Source organism: Malaclemys terrapin, chromosome 11 (genome assembly GCF_027887155.1).
Source record: "Malaclemys terrapin pileata isolate rMalTer1 chromosome 11, rMalTer1.hap1, whole genome shotgun sequence".
Taxonomy (NCBI): Eukaryota; Metazoa; Chordata; order Testudines; family Emydidae; genus Malaclemys; species Malaclemys terrapin.
This window is the reverse complement of record NC_071515.1, coordinates 49,617,767-49,641,127: the sequence shown is the minus strand read 5'-3', so window position 1 is coordinate 49,641,127 and position 23,361 is coordinate 49,617,767. Positions and strand designations below refer to the sequence as shown.

At 42.0% G+C, this 23,361-nt stretch overlaps 1 protein-coding gene across 3 annotated transcripts in view; it reads right to left on the bottom strand.

Moving 5' to 3' along the window:
- Nucleotides 1-23,361, bottom strand: part of ACVR1 (activin A receptor type 1) — a 97,092-nt gene that overhangs the window by 11,123 nt on the left and 62,608 nt on the right. For 2 of the 3 annotated variants that reach the window (XM_054044183.1, XM_054044182.1), the window contains exons 3-8: nucleotides 23,035-23,295; nucleotides 22,297-22,514; nucleotides 14,778-14,877; nucleotides 11,517-11,663; nucleotides 7,256-7,531; nucleotides 2,748-2,945 (exon numbers count right to left, since the gene is read on the bottom strand). In XM_054044183.1, the coding sequence (XP_053900158.1) occupies nucleotides 2,748-2,945; nucleotides 7,256-7,531; nucleotides 11,517-11,663; nucleotides 14,778-14,877; nucleotides 22,297-22,514; nucleotides 23,035-23,295 (1,200 nt within the window). The remainder of the gene's footprint in view (nucleotides 1-2,747; nucleotides 2,946-7,255; nucleotides 7,532-11,516; nucleotides 11,664-14,777; nucleotides 14,878-22,296; nucleotides 22,515-23,034; nucleotides 23,296-23,361) is intronic. The other variant, XM_054044184.1, reaches the window with a different exon arrangement.

Sequence of the window (23,361 nt, the reverse complement as noted above, 5' to 3'; positions counted from 1 at the left end):
GACAATCAGTAATTAGGTTTCCATTTCACAGTGCTCAGTGTTTAGAAAGAAAAATATGCAATTTCAGATAAAGTTCAGAATCTAAATCTCAGCATGACAAGCTCATTGTTACAGATCAAATCTCAAGGCACTCAAGTGACAAACTGCAACCCCGAGGTTTCCAAGTATTGAGAAATAGTCCCTCAATCTTTTTGACTCCCTTTTTAAAAAGTTCACCAATAAAATATTAAAAACATTGATGCTAATTTTATATCCACACAGAATTTGTGCACAACAATTTCTTTAGTGACATTTTTTTCCCCACTTCTCTATTTAACCATCCCTTGTAGCTACCTCAACTCATCTTACTGGAGAGGACACACCTTACTTCTAGGGCAGTGGTTCTCAACCTATTTACCTCTGTGGGCTGCACATGCAGCTCTCTTATGTGGGCTGCACCCACACACTAGATATTCTACCTGTATGGCCCTGAGGATGTCACATGGGCGGTAGCTGTGTGCTGATTGGGCCACAAGCAGCCCAAGGGAGCGAGCTGAGAACCACTGTTCTAAGGCCACAACCACATCACTTCATGGTTCAAAAGCCAGCTGTTGACACACCAAAGCGATCCTTGTAACTCTGATGTTCTACTGTATAGAGCAAACACCTCAGGAATGGAGGTTTTTCCTAACTCTGAACAAAACATAGTTCTTTCAAAAGTTTACAACTATTGCCTAATATAGCTTTGAAAACTTTATTATGAAGAAAAATGCTGCTTTCCCTCTATTTTAGTAGTTACATTTAACACAGTACTGCACTGTACTGGGTTTTTTGTTTTTTAGTCTTTGCTGCTGCCTGATTGTGTTCTTCTGGTTCCAAATGGGGTGTGTGGTTGACTGGTCAGTTTGTAACTCTGGTGTTTGTAACTGAGTTTCTCCCAGTGTCTCAATGAGAAGATGGTCCATATTCAGACAGCAGTGATAGTGTGATTCTTCTAGTGGGAGCAACAAGATTCCAGTGGACTTCCACGGGAGCAGGATCTGTTTGTATTTGGCTCTTAGATGTTACGTGGAATTGTTTGCCACAGAGCCACCCAACTAGCTCATCTTGTTTTCTGATCTCAAAAGAGAATCCATTTTAGAATTCTCTTTTAAAGAAATTACTCAAGTTCCAGAATGCAAATTTTATGGAAGTTACTGCCTTCCTGGAGACTGTGTTGAGCATCATCTTGGACGGGGGAGCAATGCTTTGCGGGCGGGCGGGGGTGGGGGGGGATCACTGTCTACTTTATAGTTAGGATGGCCACTGCTATTCAGGAGTTGCTGTAAAATGCAGCCTACTTATTAGAATACACGACCAGCTTTTCTGCTTTGAACACTACTGCACCTGCTGACCTCCTCCCCAGGGTCCAAGTCTACTCCCTCTGGGCAAGTCTTCACTAGGACAAAAAAAGTGTGCTCTTATTTTGAATACATATGGTAAAATCCAAGTAGAGGCAAGGTAATTTGTAGTTTTCATATCTGTTAGCAGGTTGAGACAGATTATAGGGGAGTTTAGTGTTTACCTTGACCTGCCAACAGGTATGAAAACTACCCGCTACCTCATCTTCACTGGGATTTTACCTCATGTTAAAATGTGTGACTAACGTATGGTAAGAACACAACTTTTTTTCTAGTCAAGGTAAGGCCTCAGATCAAGAGACTTCCCTAGGAAAATGATCAGGCCCAAAGCAAATCAATACATACTTATTTCAATAAACAGATTGGAGGCTTTTATCAAAGTTAAACAGATCATAGCCAAGAACCTTACTACATAATATCCCCGCTATTTTCCCTATGTGGATTTTGAATGCTTTCTTAAAATGTCAAGTTTCTCTCAATCTATAGAGAAGTTTCTTTCACAAGCCACTGGTGCTAATTCAGCAGGATACTTAGGCACATGCAAAGTTTAAGCATATGAGTAGTCCTAATCACTTATCTGGCTTGAGGGTTACCACCCCACACGGTGCTCCAAAGGGCTTCCAGTCCCTTCTGACCGAAGGAACAAGACCAGGTTCGGTATTTGTACTTCAGACTCCTGCAGTATATCCCATCCCTTTTGGTCACAGAAACTAGGTATGGTGTTTTCCACTAAAGAATCCTCGAGACAGCTATCTAGAATAGGATTCCCCCTACCAATGCACTATTGCTCACTGCTGAAGAGAAGAATTTCACTAGGAATTTTGTTCTGATAAATTTGTATTTTGAACAGGTATTTCTTTAAGAGTGCAATGTGTTTAGCTTGATATACAGTAAGCATACCCCAGAACACACATCACTTCCCTTCTCTATATTGTCCTTTGGGTTTTCTAGAAGCTCTCACTTAAATACCTCAAGGAAATAAACACGTTTGAATGGGCTCCAGAATGGGGAGCAGAGTAGAATTATCCTCTCAGGACATCAGAACCCCTCTCAGCATTAAAATTTCAGTATAATAATTAAAATCATCTTCAATTTGGAATTCAACAATGGCTGCTTTTCATCATATCCCATCCAAAGTTGGCAAAAGCACTTTGCACATCAGATACGAGACGAGACAACACAAGTCCTTCAAAGTGGGTGAGAGTTCAGCCTCAGCATCTGGAATACAAACACTTCAGAGGTACAGTATTTTCACGTTGCCCACTTAGTTCAACAGCAAAGTGTGCAGTAGAACGGCAGATGCTTTCACCTTACCTCTCTTGAAAAAGCAGAGGTCTGAGTCCTAAAAAGAAATCCTCAAATACTCACCATTGCTAACCATGCGTCTAGCTACTTCCCAGAGGACTAGTCCAAAAGCCCAGATGTCAACCCTTTTATAAGAGTCAAAACAGTCCACTTGAATGGTTTCATCTAAGACTTCAGGCGCCATGTAGCGCTTGGTACCCACACGGGGGTTGTTCCCCACATCCAACTGATTAGTGCTTTGGGAATGCATAACTGCAAGACCTGAAACAAAGAAAGAGTTGCTGTTAAATCTTTTTTTAAACTCTAGTAGCACATGCAGTAGAGACTTGAACTGCATACAAAAGTTGGTACACATTCCAAGGACACAGAGGTTTCTTGAAAACAAGCAATAGACAGGGTTCAATTGTCCAAAGAGCAGCTGTGTCAGCTCCAAACTAGCTACCAAATATCAAAAACAGCTAGTTTGGCCATAGACTTAGACCAACTATCTCTTACAAGATTACTATTAAACATGCGTATTTCACGGTTATAAAATTTTATCATTCCAGGGATTAAGTGTTTGGCAGCCACTGGATGTCACCGTTACTCTCTACACCAGAAGGCCAGGAATCTTATTTAAAAAGAAAACAATTCTACCCTGAGTCCAAATGTATTTATGGAACTTTTGGGTAGGCAGACACGTACAAACTGTGGGGGAAAGAACTTTCTTTGCAGAGAGAGGAAAAGATACTGCATGATCAATATGTAGACTGGAGTAAAAAATAAAGCTGAAAAACAGCAACACAGATGTAGGTCAGAAAGTAAACATCATCAAAGGGGCCTGAGATGAGTCAACTAAAACCACTCAACTTAGTTTATGCTGATCTCCAAACATTTAAGTAAAGAACATTATGTGAAAGACTAAATTATAATAAATTTGGAAACCCACAAAGAACCCATTTTACCATGGTAAACAGGCAGTCACTCCAAAGTAAACAGTGACAGGTGCAGGACAGTGCTAAGCAATAAAACAGAACACAGACTCTTCCTGACTCCCTTACCGAATTCTGCAAGAGCAACATCTACTACTTAAATTTAACACAAGCTTATTTAAGACAACTTGATAACACTAACTGCAGACCCATGGAAGATTAAGACACAGGATTACAGTATTCCCAAATATTCCTTTAAAACACGGTCTCTTTTTCCACAGTAACAAGGATTTGGAAAAAAAAAAAAAAAAAAAAAAAAAAAAAAAAAAAAACACATTTTTTCTGCCATTTAAGTGCACTTAAAGTCAATTTGGAGTTGCTACAAGAATTTGCACAGAACTAGAAATGTGCCATCTGCTAACCCCTTCATTGCTAAGGAAGATAATATACTAAGTCTGCCCATCAGCTAAAGGAACCTCCAGTCCTTAATAAGTATAAATTCCCTCTTTCAGATAGGGAAAGTGAATTTTACAGAGCAATTTTCCTGGCAAACTTTGAACACATCAGTACTTTGGGGGATTTTGCTGATATGATCATAACACTATTCAAATTGGACAAAATCCAGGTTTCTCTTGTAGAAGATTCAGTAGAATGACAGGTCAAGGGCTTAACGAGACTCAAGTTAGTGTTTTTCTACACTACAAAATGAGAAAGTGTTGCAACCAGATCCTCAATATGATGGTCTCTGTACTGTAGGTGATATTTAGAGACCAGATGTTTCACTGTTTTAAGCGTACTTGCCTTACACTTCAAGAAACCTAGGGGAAAATTTGAGTTCGGGAACCTAAGCGCTATGCAGGGTATCAACTACTGCAGACTACTGATTTTGACAGGAAACATTTAAGGGAGAGACGGGAAGAGTTGGAACTGATGCAACTTCTTGGTTTTGGACAAGAAAAGAAAAAAAAAGTCTTATTTTACAATCACTATTGGGATCATTAATGGCTTCCATACAGTTATTCTATTCTAAACATTGAGGAGATTAGAATATTACCACTCAAGCAATTTTCTTAGCATTTTTACATCTTCTCTAGGAAGATAAGTACTTGTTTCAGAACAGTGACATTTACTGCGCTATTTTGTGTCCTGTACTATATGCAAGTCTCTGCTCTCTTCTACAAAGCTATTGCAATGATTCATTGCGTATGTGGATTGCTTTTATAGTTCTCCCAAACTACAATTTTCCTAAATCCAGTAACTCGAATACAGACATTCATTAAAGTGAAGCCACCACATATACTTGGGTTTCTTTATCAAAAAGAATATCTATACAGAAAGCACCAGGCTTTTTGCCACAACTGTAAAAATACTGCAAGCTAGGTATTTTGTTACCTAGTTCCAAAACATTCAAAGTTTTGATTTCACAGGACTTTCCTCCCTAAACTTCTAGTTCATGTCCAGCCTAGATTAGTAGCAACTAAAACTTGTTACCATCCAATTGACATTTGGCAATAAATTTATTAGTTCTCCATCCAGATCTTAGAGGACAGGCGTAACCAGCGCTCTTGAAGACACTTTCACCAGAGAAGAAAAGGACTGAACAACAAAGAAATGATCCCACCAGTGACACCAATGTAGGGAAGACTGCACAGATATTGTCTGTGCTACAATTGTTCTATAAACAGAGCTGCTCAGCTTTGAGACAGTTTTCAGAGTTTTTTATTCACACTGAAAAATAAGAGAAAGAGAGAGAGAGAGAGAGAATATATATACACAATTTTTACTCCTGGGAAAACTCTCTGCAACTGCGGCGTGCAGAAAAATGTCCGCCCCCCAAACAGAATCCCTTTGCTTCCTTGCAGAAAATGGTTTCTGTGGGGAAGCAAAGAGAAACTGCACCAATACTCACTCACCCCTCCCCAGCAGCTCAGACTGTTCAGGCAGCAGAAGGGAGAGGGAGGGGGAGGAGAGGACAATGGAGACAGAGTTCCCCCTCCCCTTCCCCCACACAGAGCAGCTGGCTGAAGGAAGCTCTGCACTATTGGGGGGGGAGGGGCGGGAAGGGGTTTCGGATGCATGGGGATTGGGCGGACGGGGGAGCAGCTCCCTGTACAGTGACACCCCACCCCCAAAGCCCCTCCATATCAGGAGCCCCCTGCACTCGGACCCCCCCCAATGAGCCCCCAAACCACCACCCTGCTGAGCCTCACCCCTGCATCAGAAGCCCCCCATACCCAGACCACCACATGAGCCCCTCCTTGACCCCACACCCCACCAAGCCCTAACCACCTTCACCATGCCTCCCCTTGCAGGGTCCCAATTCCCCTCTGCACCCAGAACCCTGCACCAAGCCCCTGTACACCCACGGTCAGTCAGAACAGCAGCAAATACTTCTGCTCCTATCTGTTTAACATACATTCCTCCACTATACTAATGAGGTCTCTAAATACCATTGCAAAAAGGTTTCATTTCTCATCTGTGGTGCTGACTCAATAGTAAAATAAATGCTGCCCCCTTCTGGTGATGATTAAGTATTAGCTTAAAAATGAAGTAAAGATGTGTATTACTTATTTCACTAAATAAAATATCCATTTCCTGTTTGGGATTCCCTCTGTGGATTCCAAGGAGCGGTCCCCTCAGCAGAGATCCAGGTTGTTACTTATTATGGGAGCACCTGCATTTATGCTGCACACCATTTGCGTGTGATAAGGTCAGATCTCAAGGTGTGTCACAGTCAAAAGACCCAGTGAACTTAATAGGAATTATGCACAAAGAAAATCTCAGAATCAAGTCACACAACGTTTTTAAATCCAGCCAATTATTCCCTTACATTCACCATGCCTTAAGACAACTAGTCTGTTCCTTTTTTCTTCCCTTTGCACAGATAACAGAAGCATCGCACCAGAATGCCTTGTACATTAACCAGTCGTGTTGCTTTAATCATCCCTCTACATCCCCCTGGCCTAGAAATTGCTATTTAATTAAAAAAAAATTACAAGTAAGTCAATAAAAGCTTGTTTCTGTGCTCACTATCAATGGCAAAAGTCCCACTGACTTCAGGGAATGCTGGATCAGGCCTATAGGTGTCAGGGAGTTAAATGTTATATTTTGTACAATAAGTTTTACAGGCAAAACATTTAGTAGGATTTTAAGATTTAAGTAAAAGCATTTGGAACAATAAGTACATTATTAGTATATCATTTTTAGTAAGAGTCCAGTTCAACCCAACTCCCATTGACTTCAAATCAGAGTCGGATCAAGCCCTAAATTGCCCCCCTTCCCTTTTGAAATGGAAGAATGGGGTTGGGGGGTGGGGGAGGAGAATCATTAATTTAAAATTTAGAGGGGAAAAAAAGTTAATTGGATCCTAAATACTATCCATAAAGCCTCTAAAATGCTATAGACTAGACATTATTAATGAAACTGTGAAGTGTTATTTATTGATGAAGCCCAGTCTGAGAATGATCAAAACATAACATCGGTTTCTGAAATCAGAAGTGGTACTAAGTTTATTCAGCTGGATAGTACTTTATAAGTGCCCCCTAGTGGCTGCCCTAACTTCCAAGAAAGTTACAAATAACTCAAAGCACCTTAAAAATGTATCTACTATAGCTAGTTAGTTATGGAACATGCAGTTTGTGTTTGTAAACTGAAACTCACCTAAATCTGCTATGCAGCACTGCCCATTTTTTTTAACAAGGATATTTTTGCTCTTCAAGTCCCGATGGGAAATGGCAGGCTTCCCCTGGGTCCCAAATATCTCTATGTGCAAGTGTGCAAGACCACTGGCTATGGACAGGACTATTCGTAGGCAGCTGACAGTGTCTAGTGTAGTGAGTTGTAGATAGTCGTACAGAGATCCCATTTCATGATAGTGTGTAATTAACCACAACTGGGTGCTGGAGTTTCTAGAAGTCATATCTGATGCAATAAAACCTGAGACGAGAAAAGCAAAAAAAGACGACAAAATTAGATTACATAGATTTCAAGTTTACATCAAGAGGTAAAATGTCACCAACAACTTATAATTTAAAAAACTGAACTGAAATGTAGTCATACTTGTGAAAGGCCACTGTGGAGATGATAAATACTACGGTGAGGGAGCAATCTTAAAAGATATTTATAAAATGCAACTCAAACTAAGTCACAAAAATGCATCAGACCTTCATTTGAATGACTACAATAAGATAAAATTGCAAGTTAGAAGTCAAAAATCAAACAAGCTTTTTAACAACTAATATCCACAGGTCAAATTTTGTTTTAAACGATTCCCTTTATTTGGATGTTGACTAATTAAGCAAATCAGTTTTTAAAAGGAATTATTAAACTAAGTGTTTTCAGCTTTTATTCCCAATAATTAAAATAAAGTAACTCCGTATTTGCCTTCTACTGTAATCAAAGCCAAGTTATTACACAGTATTTAGATTGCTAAACTAATCAAGTGAATACCCATAGCTCTAGCCACCTTGAACTCAATTAAAATATAATATACAATACATACTCACCCCCACCGGAAATGCAGTCATAAATCGAACAAACCAACTGATACCACATTTCACTTCAAAGCCCCATCAATCTCTCTAGACCCTAAACCTTCCGCAAATGCCTGCGAGAACAGGCAAACCCTGCAAAGTGCATTTGAGGTCAAATTATTTGAGCTATTTTGGGTCATGGAGTGAGGAATGAAACCAAAATTGAGTGGCTTGCCAGCAACTTCCCCCACTTAAAGGAAGGGAGCTTCAATTTGAGCATGACTGCAACTCTAACAGCGTGGCACTGGAAGAGAAGCAGTCCCTCAAATAGGCAGGTCCCAGGGCATCTAAATCTTTATTAGTCAAAAACAACACACTACTTGAGACCAACAAGCAGCCAGAGCAGATCACAGAAAATGGGTGTTCCAGATGAGCTATTGTGCTCAGTAAGCAAGCAGCCATATTTTGCACCAGTTTAACTGTCAAATTTAAGATGTAGCCTCATGTAGAGTGCTGCAATAGCCTAATTGGAATGACAAAGGCATTGACAGGACTAGGAGTGAAGTCCGTATCCCAGAAGAAAAGACCTCACCTTTCTGGCCAAGAGTCTGGGGGGTGGGGAGGAAGAGCAGAGAGTAACAATAGCTACTTGATAATCCGTGAGCAACTGTTGGTCTAACCAGATCCCCAGATTATGAGCACATAGTAGCCAAGGAATACACCCTCAAATCAAGATATTTCCTTCAAGCTACCATCACCACCGTGGCTTCAGTCTCTTCTGGGCTGAGCAACAAACAGCTTGCTCTGCAGTTGCTGGAAATGCCACTTGGGAATTGCTGAAGCAAAACAAATTAGAAGATGCACCCTAAGGCTGCAGCAAACTGCTCTAGGGACCAAACCCAAGATGCTCCATCCACAGGATTGGTGGACAAAAGGTGGCCAATTGCCAAGAGGAATTTAGCAAGACCTCGTCGAGCATCTTTAGTCAGATGATCACTTCCCCCCCACCAAATGCTGGACAACTCAGTTATTATGCAAGGTACCTCAGAGGTAGAGCAAGATGGAAAGACAGCTATTAATTATGGCTGGATTTCTTGATCCTTTCTAGAAAGTCAATTGAGAGCAATTTCTTTTGTAAACTGAGAACCAAGACCCCTAGAGGTGTCCTAGATCAAAATCAAATCCAAGATCCAGAGGTGAACGAGAGGGATGCACTTGTATTTACAATAGAAGTTTATTCCCAAGTAAATAGAAACAAAAAGTTGTTTCTTTTAAATAAAAGCCCACAGGGATAAACCACAGGGCACACCCAAACGCAAATGCACTTCCAGCCCTCTCCGCCGCCGCCCCCCCCCCACACGTTTCCCTTTAAAATTCTGATTTCTTGTAAATATGACATTTGACATTGTACCTTAAAAAGAAAAAAAATCCAAGGAATAACCAAGCAAAATTTCACAGTAATCTAGAATGACTCAGTAAAATCATGTCAGTCTAACAGCGGAACATTGGGAAAGGGTAATATTTCAGCCAACTCAGTATACTCTCAGGAAGAGAAGTTCAAGAATTCACATTTTTGGAGACCACAATATTATTTTTGTAACAGCAGAGGAAACTGTTTCAGGAAACATTTGACAAACATCTTGGAGGCTGATCCATGGAGCCAGGGGGGAATTCTCTAACAGGAAAGAAATGAGAAAGAGCCTTCAGAAAATAATTTAAAGCGAGATGGGTAAGGTAAAGTCACTAAGCAGTAAACAGACTGCTGCTTTTCATTTTTCAGAATGATACACTAGTGAAAAGGCAGAGACTGGGAAAGAAAAAAGTACTACCTAAACTTACAAACTGCAACGGTGGTACAATACATTCAAGTGTGACAAAATTAGAGAAGAAAAACCATTTTCTTAGGCTTTTAGCGCCAAAACAGAGAGAGTGTTGCAACAGGTACAGTTGACAGAGAGAAAGTGATACAGGGTCTCAGTATTCAATGTTGTTTATATACAGGAAAAATGGGCTACTTCATAAAGGACAACTCTAATTAAAGTCTGACTTTAAAGCAGATTAAGTTGATACACACAAGATCACTACAAAAAAAGTTAAGAGTATGAAAGGAAAATTAACAACCCAGAGTCAGAAGCTGTTTCACAGCAATGAACATAAGGATATGGAACATCTGATTGTGCGCCAAAGCTTGAACCAAAAAGACAGGAGTTTCTCAAATACACATAAGGAGAGAAGATAGTAGCAATAGCAGGAAAAATCAGCAAGGAAATGGAAGTGAAGCTCATTGTCAGGCCATGGCAAGTAGCCTGTTTGCATCCATAATCCTAAAACCAGTGAAGTTTTAGCATATTTTAAGGTGCGAAGGTAGGAACATTTTATTTAAGTGAGCAAGGAGAGGTAGAACCAACCTGTTCACAATCACCTTCATTAGTCTGGTACATTGATCTCACAGTACCAGGTTATAACCAGACCATCTCATGATCTCCTCCTCCTGCATTAGTGCAAGCTCTTGAAATATCTTGTGTTTGTAGGCTTAGTAGATGTTAATTTCAAATGCCATTTTCACCAAGAATATAAGGTATTTTAAAAACACCATGAAAATATTTCCTAATGTTTGGTTCTACATCTTTGTAATAACATCCTTTTTTCCTTATACAGGCAACTCATTTCTGTGTCCTCCATGAAGTCTAAAGGAATACTTATACTCAAATCTAATAAGCACATGTAAATAATCAACAGTAAGAAAAAACTTTGAGAGTTTTTCCCCTCTTTCTTCCTACCCCATTACACCTATGTAGATTAAAATGACATTGGGCCTGGATCCAATGCCAATGACTTGGACAGCTGTCACACAACTCTCAAAATTGTCTGGTTCTCCCCTTTGGTCACACTGCAGTGTGACCTGACAGGCTACTATAATATAATAATATATGGAGATATACCTATCTCATAGAACTGGAAGGGACCCTGAAAGGTCGAGTCCAGCCCCCTGCCTTCACTAGCAGGACCAAGTACTGATTTTGCCCCAGATCCCGAAGTGGCCCCCTCAAGGATTGAACTCACAACCCTGGGTTTAGCAGGCCAATGCTCAAACCACTGAGATATCGCTCCCCCCAGACCCAGGCTGCACACCTCCTTTCTTTTTCCTGCTAGCAATCAACTAATAGCCACGTTGCTTGCTTCTCACTAGCTTGTTTTTGCATTAAGGCAATGACTCTTGCTTTGAGGACCTCTCTGATCAGAGGCTTTAGATTCCAAGGATTGGCCTCTAAATCCCTCCCTTATTCCCATAAGTGTGTCTCTGCTCCCTTTTCCCAAAAGGATGTACCAAAGCCTGGATACTGAGGGGCACTTAGAAAAATTGAAGAGCACGCAACATTACAGTTCAAAGTTAACTCAGTTTCCTAGTGTCCCTGCTTCAGTATAATGGGTGCAATTGTTCTACTTACCTAAAATATTTTCATGCCGCAGTAACACAGTGTTGTACAATTCAGTTTCCCTGAACCAGGATTTTTCATCTCGTGAAGAAAAGATCTTCACTGCAACGTTTTCTCCTTGCCACTGACCCCTCCAGACTTCTCCATATCGGCCTTTTCCTGACAAAAAGCAAATGGGATTTTGATCAACATTCTTCATTAGTGTCAATGGAATAGTAAGTTAGCATAAATAAGTCTCAAGACAATACAGTCTAAATAAAACAATTTTGAAAGGTGATAAGCTGCAATGCCTGCAGCTCCTTGCCCTCTCTGAAATGCTACTTTAACAAATTAAATGCACAAGCTTACATTAACACAACATAGACTGCAAAGGTAAACACACACACCCCAATCCATAACTAGGATGCACTTCAACAATACAAATAAATAAATGAATCCCTGCTGAGGGCTGGGCCCACTTCTACCATGGAGGATGCGCAGTAACTGGAACAAGCATATATCTAATATGATGCACAAAACAAAAAGCCAATTGAGAGTCACACATTGTATTGGCTACATCATGGCAATACTACCTTGACCACTTTACTTGCACGTATGCCCTTCCCCATAACCTTCAATCAATCAGTCTGGTCTTTAGATTGTGACCTCTTGGGGGTGAAGACCATGCCTTCTTACGTGTTTGTACAGGAGCTAGATTACTGTGGATGCTACCAGGAACAATTGTGATCACCACCACCAGTAATGAAAGTGTCATTACAGCCTAAGCTAGAACATTGGCTACAGAGCAGCAAAACCATGGCTAGCTCTAGGTCTTGTGGTCAGCAGGTTACACAATCCAGACAATCTGCAAACTCTGAAAATAGAGCATTCAGTGCACACATGCTGGGGAGACTGTGCTCTTTAGATTTTATTTTGCTTACAGCATGAGCCCTGCAAAAACAAACAATATGCCGTGGATATAAATATAAAGTTTCAACAGGTCAGTTAAATGGACAAAACAGAACTTCAAAAACAAAAAACCCCCAAACTATTCAAAGATATGAAAACCTATCCTATTTTAGGATTCGAGTGTGCTGTAAACACTAGGTGGTTGCACACTTTTTTCCTTCTGGATACCAAGTGCATGCACATACCAGGAGCTCCTACCATTTCGCTATGCCTCCCTCCCCCAAACGCTCCCTGTGTGCCACTCTCTCATCCCCTCTATTTCAGGGACTCCCAGCAACTCCATCCACCCATTTGCTCATGCCTTGGTCTCTGCGTCCCTATCCCATTGTTCCCATTCTCCGCCCTCCAACGGGACATGGGATGTGGTCCCCCATATTCCTCTCCCAATCCCTCTCCTGGGTCCCCACTTCGCCCTCCCATCTCCATCATTTCTACCTCTGTGTCCCAGCCCCCACCAAATCTCCATTCCCCCCAACTCTAGGTCCCTGTTTCCATGGCCACCCACTCAGCTCCTCACCCCTCTGGGTCCCTGCTTCCCCAGTCACCACCACTCTCTGGTGTTGAGTGTAGAAATTTGCTCACATTGTCTGCTCATGACAATGCATTAGCAGTAGAGTGCCACACAGCAGAGCCCAAGTGGTAAAGAGTTCTGATCATTATAGTTTTCACTATTGTATATAGTGACTCATCTGATACAACTTGTGGTCTTTCTAATATGCATAGCTGCCATGGTTCAAGGGTTTGTTTGCACATCGATTCAACAACAGGTGTAATCAAGTGTAAAGAGATATGAAACACTGATGTGGTAGCGCTGTCACACACAAGGGATTTCCTGCCCAAGAGCTTTCACTAGCAGTGCTATGTAGCCTTCCGATCTAAACACTGCCAACTTGAGCTAACTTAAGAGCAGGCTCAGTTCCAAACACACATGGGACGTGACCATCTGCAGACCCGAGACCATGTAAGATCATCAAGTGTATCCTAACACTCCGGGTTAATACAAACTGAAGAAAAACTCACATGTGATTTTGACATAAGTGTGAATGTTTGTCACTACTGAATACATTCCATACCAAGAACAGACAGACAGCAGCACTAATACCATTAAGGCTAGTCAACACACTAAGGGGCAGTCAGGGGACAGGGGCGGTTGGATAGGCATGGGAGTCCCGGGGGACCTATCGGGGGCGGAGCAGTTGGGGACAGGGAACGGGGGGGGGGGGGTTAGATAGGGGTTGGGATCCCAGGGAGATGGTTTGGGGGGGGGGGGGGGGTCCCGGGATGGGGCAGTCAGGGGACTAGGAGCAGGGGGGGTTGGGTGGGCCAGGAGTTCTGAGGGGGGCAGTCAGGGGGCAGGACGTGGGAGGGGGCGGGGGCCAGGCTGTTTGGAGAGGCACAGCCTTCCCTATCTGGGTGTAGTGTATTAAAATTGCTCCCCGTAGGAATGTGCTACTTAGGGCATACTACTTACAGCTGCCAGTCCTGGTGCTCCATAAGTAGCACATTCCTACAGGGAGCAATTTAAATACACTACACACGGCGGCTCTTGCAGCCGCACTGCCCAGCAGGACCTCGCAGCCCCGCCGCCCAGAGCGCTGGCAACACGGCAAGCTGAGGCTGCGGGGGAGGAGCCGGGGGCTAGCCTCCCCAGCCGGGAGCTCAAGGGCCAGGCAGGACGGTCCCGCAAGCTGGATGTGGCAGACGGGCCGTAGTTTGCCCACCTCTGGGCTAGCTACATTTTCATGCAATGTGTTTTTACCCCTTAACTATAATACAGATAACTAAAAACGTTTAAAACTAAAGACCCCCAAAGTTACCAGTATTCCACTTCACATCTAGACGCTTTCAAACCCATATATTCATATTTTTAAAATTGATTGAAACATCATCTTCAAATCAAGTCTATTTGGCTTGTTTTGCTGATCACTTTGAAAGCTATGTTTGACCTCTCTCCTTTCTAGCTTTAGCTGATAGAGCTATGCAGATGTTGGACCGCAGAGCACACACACTGTGCAAAAGGTGAAAGCATTTTTCATCAAAAACTTTCCCCCAAAAATTCCATCCACAGGCAGAGGCATGGAGAACTCCACTTAATAGACGTTATTTGAAAACATTTTGAGTACTGAGAAGAGAAAGACTGTTCAAATGGAAGTTAGAGCTCAACCCTCAGGTAGGGACAATCCCGATATTTGGAGCTTTTTCTTACAATAGGCACCTATTACCGCCCACCCCCGTCCCGATTTTTCACACTTGTTATCTGGTCTCCCTAACCTCAAGTGGTACCAGGACTTGATATTCGATATACAAACAAAGAGTTTTACTAACCTACACACTCTAAGAGCGTAATCTGACGAGCCACTGTTCTTTGTACCAGGAAAGGAAGACCAGAGCCACTTCCAGATGTGCAGGAATGGTCCAATAAGTCCTATTTAAAAAGGGGAGAAAGGGAGAGGAAACATCTGAGAAACGTAGAGTATGTGGACTTTTTATCCAAATACATAACTGTACATGTTCCCACTTGTTCACACAATGTTGATCATTTTAAAGATTATTAGGATAGCTCCCTAAAACCTGATTAGCATCAGGACCACATTGTGCTAGACATGGTGCAGACAGGCAGACACCCTGCCCTGAGGAGTTTACAGTCTTAGACCACAAGCTATAAATGGAGGGTGGGGGAAGAGGGAGATACAAGTTTTACATACACACAGTCATTTTCTATTGCAACCCACTGCCAGAAGTATTCTTCAGACAATGCAAGAGAAGAGGCCTCTCAAGTCTGTTCCTACTTTTTAGTTAGCAATTGTACCTGCCACAATACCATTTTCCTCCAAATATGTTTTGCAATGAAAAAGTGATTGACATTTACTGCTCCTACTACTGCCCTTGGGAGTTTGTTTGCTGAATGCTAGTTACTCTGTAATGAAATTCTACCTAAATTATTTTAACACTCTGCCTTCCCTTTGCCCTCTCAATCCTATATTTGTCACTATCTCAAATGACCTTATATCTGCTTTACTCCCTGTGTTAGAACTTTCTACGTCTCACAGGAGGATTTCCTTCCAAAGCATAGAGGCTTCATTTCTTTGAGCTTTCCAAATTTAAGACCCTTCAACTCCCTATATGATTACGGGAAAGTAAAAATGCAGTGTTTGCTTTTTAAAATCTACATAAGCTTTTACTTTACCTTTTCAAATTGCAGTACTAGCATATTCCTTTCAAAAAAGGTTACCAGAATTGCACATTGCTGTAAATGTGGCCCTGCTAATCACAGGGACAGGAGTTTAACCATAACTAATAGTTGATACATCACCATATTTAAAAAAAAAAAAAAAAAAATCTTTTGCTTTAAGAATCCCTAAAGGGAATCTTACATTATAAAAAAGAGATTTTTAGAACTTGTAAAATTTTTACATTTGCCAGTCAAAACTAAAAAGATTAATTTCAATAGAAAATTAAAAACCTGAAAGAGGAAAATATACACCTGCTGTAGAGGTTTCTTTTCTTCCATCCTTCCAAGACCTGGTCCACATTCAGATTTTGTACTGGTTTAACTTTCAGTTCAGAAGTTGATTTTTTGTTGAAATAGTTACACACCAGTACGACCCCTCTTAGTGTAGATGCAGTTATACCAGTACAATCCTGCCCATATGGGAATAAGCTATTCCAGGATAAGCACCTTTCTTCTAGTATAAGAGTGTCCACCCTAGGGCGGCTGCACCACTTTAACTATGGGGTATAGTTGGAGCTGTACAACTTGTGAGAGTAGATAAGTCAAGCTCTAGCACAAAGGCGCCAGCCAGTTCAACAAAACCATTCCTATTCAACAAAGCATTTAAAACCATGTTGAAGGCCTACTAATTTTAAATTGAATTTAAGCATGTGCTTAACTACTTTGTTCCACAGGGGCCAAAGAAAGCACCAAAGTTGTTCTTGCACATTAAAACCCAAGATCTGTTTGTTATTGAAAACCTGCGAGTATTCCACAGGGTGGCAGCACTTGAACATTCCAAAGTGAGACTTTCTGAATGTCAGTTTTCAAAGTAAACTACGCTTTAAAAAACGGGGATGGGATGCAGGGGAGTGGCTGCACTTTTTGTTGTCAACATAAGCTCACATGCTCAAAACCTATTACTAGCCCATCTATTTATGTATGTAAAACACACACAATGGACAGAATAAGTCTTCTAGCAAACAGCATATGATCCACAGGCACTGATTTTCCAAAGTGCTGGGGGTGTTCAAACCCCAACTCTGCCCCCACTCCACCCCGTTCCCCGAAGGCCCCGCCCCCAAGCACTCCACATCAACGCTCCTCCTCCCTTCCCCCCAGAGCCTCCTGCATGTCGCAAAACAGCTGATCACAGCAGGCAGGAGACATGGGGAGGGACGGGGAGGCGCTGATCTGTGGGGCCCCTAGAGGGAGCTGATGGGGGGGGCTATCAGTGGATGCTCAGCACCTAAGTTCCCTCTAAGCTGTGCAGCCACACAGCTGCCTATTAAGCCCCACACAGGGGCTCAGGGCTGCGGTGGGGAGAGACGCCTCTCCTCAAGTACAGACCTGCCCCAGACAGGGGAGAGGCGCCCTCTCCCCACCGGCCCCAGCACAGACATACCCCCAACCTGCTGTGGCCGGAGGAGAGGAGCCCCTGCCGCAGCCCAGCTGCGCTGGAGCTGCTGCCGCCAGGGAGAGGTGACTCTCCCATGGCCCCAAGCTGCTGTAGCGAGAGAGGACTGGGAGGAGTCCTCTCCCCACCGCAGCCCAGGGGCAGCCTGTACCCCAAACCCCTCATCCACAGCCCCACCCCAGAGCCCACACCCCCAGCCAGAGCCCTCAGCACCACCACCATCCCAACTCTAGCCCAGAGCCCCCTCCCGCAGTCCGAACCTCTCAGCCCTACTCCCACTACGTGCATTTTGTTATGTGCACCAATGTGTCACACATCACCTTCATATTGGTGCACTTAACAAAATTCATTCCACACTGGATGTAAAAATGTAAAGGGAACACTGCTCAGCACCCACCATTTTTTCCATGTGGGTGCTCCAGGCCCAGAGCACCCACGGAGTCTGTCAGACTATTAAAAGACAATAATAATTAGGGTTAAAAGGATTAGATGAGCAGTTCTCAAACTGTGGGTCAGGACCCCAAAGTAGGTCGCAAACCCATTTTAATGGGGTGGCCAGGGCTGGTGTTATACTTGTTGGAGACCAGGGCCCTTGGGCTTTGGTCCCCCCTCTTCCCCCGCCTGGGGCAGTGGGGCTCGGGCGGACTCAATCTTTGGTCTACCCTCCTGGGGTTGTGTAGTAATTTGTTGTCAGAAGGAGGTCACGGTGCAATGCCGTTTGAGAACCGCTGGATTAGATTATTCGGTGTCGGTAAACATTTACTTAAAAAACAAACAAACAAACAACAAACGCACACAGCCACCACCACCAAAAAATAAATAAAAAAAAAAACCCCAATAATAGTAGAAATTTACAAATAGGCAAAGAAAGAAAAAAGCTGCTTGAGCATTGGAGTCAAAATCCAGAGATTTAGACGTTTGAATTGGGCTCTGTAAATGGACTAGCAAGTGAATAGTAAAGCTAGGTATGATTTTTGATTCAAGGAGTATTTACTTTGTATATTTTGACATGTGATATTGACAATTTGTGCTTTAGCATTTTATAAAGCTTTAACTTTCTGAGTCTCAACACCTACTATCAAATAATTGTCTGACCCCCCCCCCCATAACTGCCTACAACTATGACAATTTTAATGCTTTAAAATGAACACCAATATTATCAGTTTAAATTAAAAATTGAATTCTGCCAAACCTAATACATACACACAAGGGGGCTGAATAAAAGTTGCACAGGGCAACCTTCATCTGGCATTTCCTAATTTGAAGTGCTTGACTTCTCAACCTTAACATTCTTTTAAATATAGGAAATTACATCCATTAAAAAAAATCTAAATGTAAAAAAATTAAATTTGATCACGTGGAGGCATACTGACCCCCATATGGGACAAGTGCAAGGTTGGGCTCGGTTGATCCACAGTTCTACCACTTGAACTAACTGATAACTGGTAGCAGTAGGAGACTTATCTTTTATGTGGGCCTGCCATTACAGGGAGATGGAAATACTCTGCCAGTGGATTTCACACCTATTTGTGGGACAACAAATGAATATGGAGACTCAGGAACAACAGGTTTCACGCCAGGTTCTGTTGGGGAGGGTGCTCTAGTTTATAGAGCTTTCTGGCCCTTATCCCCTCCCCCTCCAACACCTCTCTGCCCATATTCCTCCCTCTTCTCCACACCCAGGTTCTTATCTCCCACCTCACTGCCTTCTACCCCATTTGCTCCTATCTCTGTCTAGCTCCTGACCCTGTCTCTAAACCTCGCATCTCTTCCCCCTCTCTGCTTCCTTAGCTGCTTCCTTCTCCATGCTGCCTATGCAGTGAGGGATGTGGGCTGCGGGCTGCTGAGAGCATGGGAGAGTGTGTCTGCTCTCAGTTCCTGATTACAGCAGCACATCGGTCCCCCACAGCCAGAATGGAGAACACACAGTCACACTGTGGGGATGACATGTTCAGTCTGATTGGCACAAGGGATTGCACATGATCAGCGCAGATGAAGTCTTCAGGGAGTTTAGCTGCTCAGGTCTAAACAAATCTCTGCATGCCCAACCAGATTTTTTAGCCTCTTAAAATTTGGCCAAATTTCCATGAAGATAGCAAAAGACATGTTCCTGATATCAGGGTCATTCATCTCTTTGCTCCAAAGCTAGACCTTTTTAAAACCAAAACTGTTTTGTTGAAAAGCATGGGCAAAACTCTTCTCATTTGCAAAAATGGCTGAACCCTTTTATCTGGAACTTCAACCCAAAAATTCAGCCTAAAGCAGAAAGACACCACAGAAATTTTCAGCCCAAACCATTTAATTTTGACAACTGAAGATGGGTGTCGGATAATGGAAAGCTGTTGGCAACCTTAACTATAGGGAATGCTACCTGAACTAATTTTTTGAGAGGGGGAAGAGAAGGAAACAATACTGTCAACCATTTAAGTGACAAATCTTTATCTTAATGTTAAATTTTTCAGTACTAAAAAAAGTGGGAGGTGACTAAAAAAGTTTAACTGTAAACTTAAATAATGAATAAGGAAGATTCCAATACATTGTTAAAATCCTATTACTCTGTTAAAATACTACCATCTATTTTTGTATATTACAAATCCAGTTAAAAAAAGTTTCAGAGTAACAGCCGTGTTAGTCTGTATCCGCAAAAAGAAGAACAGGAGTACTTGTGGCACCTTAGAGACTAATAAATTTGTTAGTCTCTAAGGTGCCACAAGTACTCCTGTTCTTTTTTAGTTAAAAAAAACCATCAAGTGGAAAGGTCAACACTATCGAACTTCTATTTTTCTTGGAGGAGAAAGCAGAGGAGGAAGATTTATAATCCTTGTTCTAATATTTCATAAAAAAACAAATTGTGCTTTCAGGTTTCGACCAGAAATCGCTGAAGCCTCATTTCACCCAACAAGATTTTAAGAAGTACGCTCAGAAACAAGATAATTTGAGAATGACAAGATTGTCCGTAAAACAAACAGGGCCCTTTATCCAAAAAGTGAACTAACTTCCCCCTTCTTTCTCCCCCTCCCCAGCTCATTCTGGACTGAAGCAAAATACTATCTGCAGCAACGACTGCAAAAACAAGATTTTAAGGAGCTACAGCTTTCTTCATTCAGGAAGCTTAGTGCAATAAATATTTGCTACACTGTGGGAACGAATCCTAAATGTAAACAAATCTGATGTATTACAAAACCCAAGCTTTTTCTCCTCTTTGAGTGCTTAAATCGGGAACATGAAAAATGAAAGAATTATAGTTGAGATGAACACTCATATGTGACAAGGAACTATCAATTTTGTACATAATCAAAACTCAGTGGAGTCACATTAGATGCACTGCATACATAAAGTTTCATTCTCAGAGCACCATGTAATGCTTAAATTGGAAGTAGCTTTTAAAGTTAGTAACGTCACCTCATTCCTTTTAAAAAGGAAGCTTTGATGTATTCTTGTTTGCTGGCTGATTTGACCTGCCCTTACTTGAACAGTTTCAAGGGGGCACTAGATGACCCTGGTGGTGGGGATATAGACCAGATTCTGAGATATAGACCAGATTCTCTTCTGCACTAGGATGCCCTCCAGATTTTTGCTACCTACTCCTAACTTGGTTTCTGTGCTGCAGGGAGAGACAAGGCAGGGATGCCTGACAGTAAAAAGAGGCAGGACTGGCTCTTCGGGTTCTAACCGGCTCCTCCTCCTAATCAAGGTATCCTCTTGACAATGGTGCCACTTGGTGGTCACCTCATAAACCTAGGAAAATGATAAAACAACTATCCCGAGGGTCAGGTTTCTGAATCCATCAACTCAGCACCAATTCACAAAAACAGATTTTTAGAAGCATCTCACTTTATAATCTCTGATTTGTTTAAATGCAGGCATCACTTCACAGCTCCCCGAGTAGGGATTTCCACACTTGACTGTTCCCAAGCATCTTTACTTTAACAAGTCCTCACAACTAGGCCTGCATGGCATTCACCAACTTTCAGGTAAAGAGAAGTGGGCAGAAATTCTTGAAGCAGTCAGCAATGCTCCGTTACTTGGTGATGGGGGCACCTTTTAAAAAAAAAAAAAAGCATACAACCACCAACCTATTTCTCCCCACCTGCAAAAGCCAAGTGCCCATCTTCTGCCAATCCAGGGGAGAAAAGCCAAACAGAGTAGGTGTCCCAAAACACAAAGGAAATACTAGATCGAAGTACATATTAATCTTAATACCCTGGTCGACGTTTCTGCTCTCAAGTCACTCTTTAAACCTTTCTATTGCTCTTGAAGGTTTTAAAGTTGTAATGGCAACACTGAGGAAAAAGTTAGTTTGCTTGCTTCCTTGTGACACACGTAAAAGGGCGAAGATTTTTTTATAAAAAACTCAGAAAAAGTGATGATTTTTCTTCTTTGTATTTATTTTCAGAAGTTTCAGGTATATCAAATTTTGTCTTCCCAGTTGCGGGTACTCTCTCAGGCTTCATGGTGTTGGTGTCGTTTAAATATTCAAACGGAAAGAACTTTCCAAGTAAGGCATTTTTTGTTTAAGAGGAGACCGAGTAAACGTTGACAAAAATAAATACAAAAAGTAAAGTAGGATTACGATTAACCTGCTTACCAAAAAGTCCCCCCTCCCTCCCATTTACTCAGATTTCAGCCTCTCCTCGAGTAAAAAAAAAAAAAACCAACCAACCAAAAAAAATAAATCACACTCATTCTCCAGTTATCCAGAAATTCTTCAGCAAACATAGGGAAGGCAAGATGTGAAATTCCTAAACAAATATGATTGTAGAGTCATTAAAAACATCCCCACCCACCTACCTTTCAAGACAGTTATACATCATGGACACAAAGGCATATTTGCCCTTTTCATGGTGAAGCTTAAAGGTACAACACTCTTGTAAGGTAACCTGAGCTACTCTCCTGTCACAGCACATCTACACTACAAAGGTTGGTATTGCTACACCAGCGAACCCTCCTGGCGTAGATGCAAATTATACCAGCAAAAAAGTGCTTGTACAGTTCACTGAGCAAAATATGCTATACCAGCGAAAGCTCTTTTATACCAGTATAAAAGTATACATACACACAAGGACTTTTGCAGATATAGAAATGTTGCCCCGTCTAGCCCCCCCAAAATAACCCGACATTACTATACCAAAACGAGCTTCTAGTGTAGACCTGATCAGAGAAAGAAATTGAGACAGAGGTTAAGCAATTCCTACCATATACAAAAGATTACTTACTGCCAATGTACTGTCGCCAACGTTTGATGTAATGAGTCCCTCAATTGTGCCGTACTCTGCATCCCTAGCATTGAGCCTTTCCATGTGGTTTTGCTGTATTTTTCGAATAATCAGCACAGCTAACGCTGAAAATATTATCAGCACTATCACCGGAGCCAGTATAACAATGACTAGCATTTCCATGCTGTAACCCACAGCTTCTCCCTGGAGGGTTTGCCCTTGGTAAGAAAACAGGAAAGAGAAAGGAGGTTAAGAACTCCCACAGACAGTAGTTTAAAGACAAAAAAATTATGCTGACATTTTCATTTGTAGTCAACTGAACTAAATACCGATCACAGGACTGTCAAAGCTACTTCATATAAGTTTACATTCACAGACCACCGCCACCAGTACCACCACCAAATCTTTTATGGCAATCCCATCCGTGGTAAAATCCGTTCAAGTTTTTGAAATTCAGAATCACAGCTGGCTTCAGAGAGCTTTATCCAAGTCAGTAACCCAGAGTCAAAAAACTTACTGTTTTGTGCACTTTAGTCCCCAATATTGAGCAGCAATCAGTGACACTCTGATCATGCAGCTTGCAGACCCCAACCACACCCATTCTCAGTCCCCTCTGGTTTAAGTGGCAAAAGCCTTATGCCCAAACCTTAGTTTGCACTAGGAGAAAAGAACATTAACAGGCAAACGCCCGACTAGAGACTGATTATAAAATAGCTATTTTAAAAATTAACCTTTCACCTTTAGTAGGCAATTGTGCTGTGATATTCATGTTGCACAAATATCCCTGACAGCACTCGACAGCTTGGTCAGGAGACGGGGGTGTTTTGCATGTCATTTTCCCCTGTTCATAGACTTGGAAGCAGCCTTTCTGGTAAACTTTAGTGCCATCATTTATGCTCAGGGAGGCAAAGCACTGCTGGCCCCGGCAGCGATCTCCATTCCCACAGGACATGCCTTCACACACACACTCGTAGTGGACCATATTTAGATTCAGCTCATCTGCAGAGGGGGAGAATTGAGGGGACATCAGCATATGCTCTTATTTCATTTCAGTTACATGCAGAA